Below are 6,038 nucleotides of genomic sequence, written 5' to 3' on the forward strand. Positions count from 1 at the left end.
CTGGTCCATATCCCTAATGCTTAATTCTTCCTTAAGCATTAGGGATAGAGACCAGGGATAGCCTACATGTAGAAATATTTTCAAATGTTTAAGCATGTTCTAAATTAATTTGTAAATATTTTGTATTCATTTTTATTGTAATTTAACATTTTGGAGAAAATAGCCAATTTAACATCGAGGTCCCCAGTCTTCATTGGTGCCCATGCAGTGCCCACTGCCCAGCTATCAGTTGAATCGTTAAAACACTTGGTTGGAATGGTTGTTTGGGGAAATATAAATTATGAAAAATGCATCATGCCAGGGTTCAAGTGGTTAACGTGAAGCAAACCGAGGCCACTGTGTAATGTGCTTTTTAACTAAACAAACCTGAACGTGACTTGAGACGTTCTAAATATGGAAAGTAACGTTATATCTCCCTGCTCAGTGTGACTTAGCAAGTAACGGTTCAGGAGTTAACAAACAAACGAAACGACGATTTAAATGAAAACAATAAACTACTTTTGTTTTACCCTGTTATTGGCTGCAGGCATAGAGTATTAAAAGGATAGAGACTAAACTAACGCGAAGCTCCGCCCCCTCTGCTATTCATGTCAGTGGAAGTTGCTCAGTGGCGTTTTGAAGCACCCGGAAAGCTGCCGGAAGTACCGTCTTTTCGCTGATTCAGCATTTCACCGAGGTGCACTCTGGGTGCACTTCCGCATTTGGACACCAAAATTTGGTGTCCAAATGCGGAAGTGCACCCAGAGTGCACCTGGGCTTTACATTGGGCGCTCGGTTGCACGGGGTTTCCTCGTCAAGAATCCACGGGTCCGCCTGCAGTCCTTCCTCTTACCACTAGGGCCCAGCGCTTCAACATTGGAGTGCATAGCTGGCCCCTTGGCTGCAGGCCGCCGTTGGTTTATAGTCCGTCGGCTTTTTCGCTTCACGTTTGAGGCCATTATGGTGGGGGACGTGTTGTGACTGTTGTCAAGAAGAAGAAATCACAATAATGCAGAGAGATGATGCAGCCTCAAACTTTTTTTCTTTCTCTGCTACTCTGGCGGACGCTTTGCTTCCGGGTTTAAATAAGGCGGCGGGGCCTAAGGGCGGGGCGTATTTTCAAAGAACGTCGTTCGACGCGTTGACCTCACGCCCTGTGGTGGTCCCACCGCGAGTCTCTAGATAACCACTAGATGGCGCAGTGGTAGCACTGCTGGATCTCAAACGTTTCAGTCAAAAGCATAGTTCCAGCTAGCTGATGCGTTGCATTTAGAACGCATTATTAGAGCTATGGACCAGAGCTAAGTTGCAGCCAGGGCTGCCAACCAACCCTCGTGGATTCTGCAGCCAGGAGTCTCCTTGATTTCAACCACACATTTCCTTGAGGACTCCTTGATTTTTCCTTGATTTGTTATCATGGTAGGCTATGGTATGGTATTGATGATGATGATGATGATGATGATGATGATGATGATGATGATGATGATGATGATGATGATGATGTCTAATTAATGGGTTATGTAATGCAAAATAACTTATAAGTGGATCCTAGTGTAGATGTTTTGGTATAGGCCTAACAGTTTGGGACTCCAGTCAACTAAGTTTACAAGGATGGGCATTGACCATATGGCAATTATGCAGGGAATATCATTCTACTGCTTATACTTAAGGCTCATTCATAGTTTGGATTTTCCCCCCAGCCCTTCTCTCTGTTTTTACTCATAGCCAAGCATGATACATTGTTTGACAAAATGTCATGCTGCATTTATAAACTGTGTGGTTTAATTACAGTACACATGCTTCATTTTGAGGGAATGTAGTTTGTGAGATAGATGGATAGATAATCATAAAACGGCTACCAATGTCATAAAAAGTCAACCAAAGAACAGGATTCCTGCAAAAATACTTTGAAGACCCTTAACAGGAGCCCTCAGCCCTACAAGGTTTATTCAATACATGCACTTTGTATCACAGCACCTCAAAGACCCCAAAAACAACTCCAGACATCCCAAAACAAACTGGTCAGGTTTGGCCTTTAGTCCACACAGTTCCACAAACCATGTACATTCATCCCAGATTAATTTCGTTCCTATGCCACTAAAATAGTACAAAAATAGTACAGTATTTTGTCTGAACATTTTTTATTTTGTTATGGTTTTTTAAAGTAATGCATTGCAAAGTATACATTTGAACATGCAGCATTATCAGTCTTCATTGTCACCTTCAACATCTTGTCTTCAATAATCAATCAATATTGACAATATTGATTCTTTGGGTGGCAAAGCCTTCATCCAATCAGGATGAGAGGGGCCTTCCTCCAATCATGATCGAGTGGGGGCGGGCCTTGGTGCACCTGCTGTTGGTCTGTTGTACTTCTTCCACTGTAGATGCTCCTTTAATAAGTGTCACCTAATTTCTTACTCTTGAGATGGTATAAATCAACCTGTACTGGCACCTACTGTATATCTTCTTTCAGTAATTGTTCACTTATCCTCAGTGTTTAGTTTTATTTCTTTACTTTTACGTCATATGGCAGACAAGGATATTTCACTTTAAAAATAACTTTTGGTTATTTTATCCCTTTAATGTTTAATTGTTTAGAGCACTTTAAACAAACATAGAGTATAGGCCTACAGCCAAGTCTATGGACTTTTAATGTTTGTTCAGAGCACTTTAAACAAACATTTCCAGTACGCAATCCTTCACTCTGCCCAGGTTATTGTGTGGGTCAAGTCTGTGCACTTGGAGGCCTGTCTATGATGTAATTAATATTCAGTCAGGACAACTCAAGAATGGATGTTCTATATATTTAGTCTCCACCAGGCCGAAGGCCTTGGGGAGAGAGCATGTTTTGCCCGCCCGTCCTTCCGATAACAGCTATAATCTCTGGCACCGTTAATAAATCCCGGTCGATGCCAAACTTTGCACACACACTCCCTGGACAAACCTCCGCCCCAAATTTTGGTTTGGCGATGAATTGGATCTGCTTTTTAGGTACTGAGAATCTGAGATCAAACGCATCAGTCCCAATTAGGGAATCACTGTGAAATGTTGTAAAAATAATTACACCTGTGTGAAGTGAGGGGCGCTCTTATCATTATACATCATACATCCTCTCATGAACAACTGAATTTATTAGCGGATATGCTTGTCTACATATGACACGTTTTCCCTTCATTGTCGTCAGTGGCATTTAATGTCATATTTGGCGGACATTTGACCAAATGAATGAAGAATGGTGGTTCGTTATTGGCCAAGGGTTTCCATGGACATGCAGACCCAGCCGACTTATGACTTAGATTCTCCATTTATTGTCATTGTTCATTTTCCTCAGTCTTTTCAAAAAGTATTTATTTAAAGACGTTTACACTGCGGACAAATCCAACTCGAGTTGTGACAAATCATGACAATAAACACAATGTTTTGGGCCAATCAAATAATTTGTAAGAAGAAAAACAAAACAAAAAGTGTTGTAACCTGTCTTTTTTTTCCTTCCTTCTAATTATTTGATCGGCCCAAAACATTGTGTTTACTGTCATATGATTTGTCACAACTCGAGTTGGCTTTGTCCACAGCGTAAACGTCTTTAAATAAATACTTTTTGAAAAGTCTATGAGGACTTCTCGTTGTCATGAAAGGGGGCGGGACTGTGGCGCTCTATAGCTGTTCATAGAAAAATACATATTTAGCCACTTGTTAAAATGCCCCCCCCCCCTTGCTTGTTGCATACAAGTAGCCTACTAGTGCGCAAGCAGAGCACGCAAGTACTGTCGACCGCTACAAACTGTCAAATCTCAGCTTCTCTGTGAAAGAACGTTTGAAATATTGAACTATTATGTTTAGCTATTTGGTACGTAGGCTACCTAGTTTTTGGAGGTAAATGTAGTGATATGATATCAATACTAAATCATGGTCAGAGTAATACGGATGAATGACGGCTTTCGATGGTGACGTATATGTTGATCAGTGTCGGGTGGATTAAAGGAAATGCCTCTATGTATATGTCATTTTTAGCGGTATACTGTGGTTACTTTGCGTATGCCCCGTTTGATGCGTATGTATCGTAGCAGCATATGACGTCAGGGTATAACTGGTACAACTAGCTCTCAATGATGACGTAATAAAGATGTGGATTAAAGGGCCGAATGCCATTGGTTTTCGATGGTGACGTAATGACGATATGTTTTAGTGTCGGGAGGATTAAAGGTAATGCCCCTATGTATACATGTGTGTAATCTGACACCACGGCCATATTTACTACAGTACCATTACAACGACTGTGATGTCATCAAGATAGTCCAATCAGTGTGCAGGCTGTGACACACGAAGAGTTCAATATATAAATGAACGTCAAACATGTCAACACTAAAGGTTTCTTGTCGCAGTAACACGGGAAGCGTAACATCAAGTACCATTTCAACCATCACCAATACTTTGACGAACAACCACAAAGACAAGGTAGTCCTATTTCACAACCACAAAGACAAGGTAGTCATATTTCACAATGTCGGTGTTTGGACCAGTGGTGAAAATCCACCCCGTGGTCCTCGCCTCCATCGCCGATTCCTACGAACGGAGGAACGAGGGCGCGAGCCGCGTGATCGGGACCCTGCTGGGCACCGTCGACAAGCACGCCATCCAGGTGACCGACTGCTTCGCCGTGCCTCACACCGAGACGGAGGAGGAGGTCGCCGTGGACATGGAGTTCGCCAAGAACATGTACGAGCGCCACAAGAAGGTGTTGGCCGGCGAGGTCGTCGTCGGGTGGTACGCCACGGGCTGCTGCTTCAGCATCACGGACCACTCGCTGATGATCCACAAGTACTACTGCCGCGAGGCCGCCAACCCCGTTCACCTGATCGTGGACGCGGCGCTGCAGAGCGGCAGGATGGACAGCCGCGCCTACGTCAGCGCGCAGATGGGCGTGCCGGGGAGGACGGTCGGCGTGATGTTCACGCCTCTGAGCGTCGAGTACGTCTACTACAACAACGAGAGGATCGGCGTGGACCTCCTGCAGAGGACGCGTACGACTCCCACCCGGACCACGGGTCTGACCGGTGACCCGTCCCAGGTGGCCTGCTCCGCGGCCAAGGTACAGGACATGTTGGCCACGGTGCTGGCGTACATCGAGGACGTGCTGTCCGGGAAGGTCACGGCGGACAGCGGCGTGGGCCGTTTCCTGATGGACATGGTCGACAAGGTGCCCCTCGTCTCGGCGGAGGACTTCGGGACCGCGCACAACTCCAACGTCAACGACCTGTCCATGGTGATGTACCTGTGCAACCTCGCGCAGGCTCAAATCGCCCTGAACGAGAAGCTGCTGCTGCTCTGAGCGTCGGATTACGCACGTTTTCTTTGGAGTGGTTAATATGTATTCATTATTGTCCACTATTGTTGCTCTGAGACAAATAAAGGTGTTAAACGTCTAGTATAACTCGACACTAACGGTGACAATGGCTGACAAATAGTCCTTCAAAGGAGAAAACGGCACTGACGCTGCTCCTGAATCCAGCAAGGTGAAGATAGGATGTTGGCAGGAGTCAAATATTACTTTGGTAAAATAAGGTACCGCTAGAGATGTGCATGCACTTGGTGGAGAGCATATCTCCACCAGCAACGACATGCGGCCAATATGGCCAAGGATCATCTATGGTGCCAGACCAGTACAATGATGTCAGTCATCTCCATATTTGGGCAAAGTTTCAGTCAAATCCGACTTCCTGACTTGCAGTATAAATTAAACTAGAAAATGGGGTATTAAACGGCATGGCTTCCATTGTTGATCTCAGACGTCTCGGTGGCCAGTCTACGTCAGTTGCCTATGTTTTATCTAAGTCATATCTCTTTATATTTGGGAAAGGATGTAGCCCGATCCAACCGCCATTCACTTCCATTAACACGTAATCAAAGAAATCAAGACAGAAAAGACCCACTTGTAGACAGATGGCTAGCCTATATAGTAAGCCACGTTGTATAAAATCACACCCATGTGAAGTGAGGGGTGCTCTTATCATCATACATCATCTCATTCTGGCCAATCACAATTTGCATCCTCACTT

The 6,038-nt window shown here is 44.5% G+C and overlaps 1 protein-coding gene across 1 annotated transcript; it reads left to right on the plus strand.

Moving 5' to 3' along the window:
• Positions 1-4,483: 4,483 nt before the first annotated feature.
• On the plus strand, positions 4,484-5,311 carry LOC308324906 (eukaryotic translation initiation factor 3 subunit F-like; the record flags this gene model as incomplete). The annotated part of the gene is made up of 1 exon (XM_080777251.1): positions 4,484-5,311. One exon carries the CDS (start codon positions 4,484-4,486, stop codon positions 5,309-5,311), a length of 828 nt encoding a protein of 275 aa, XP_080633377.1.
• Positions 5,312-6,038: the final 727 nt, after the last annotated feature.

Source organism: Protomyctophum bolini, assembly GCF_963924005.1.
Source record: "Protomyctophum bolini genome assembly, chromosome: 12".
In the NCBI taxonomy this organism is placed as follows: Eukaryota; Metazoa; Chordata; class Actinopteri; order Myctophiformes; family Myctophidae; genus Protomyctophum; species Protomyctophum bolini.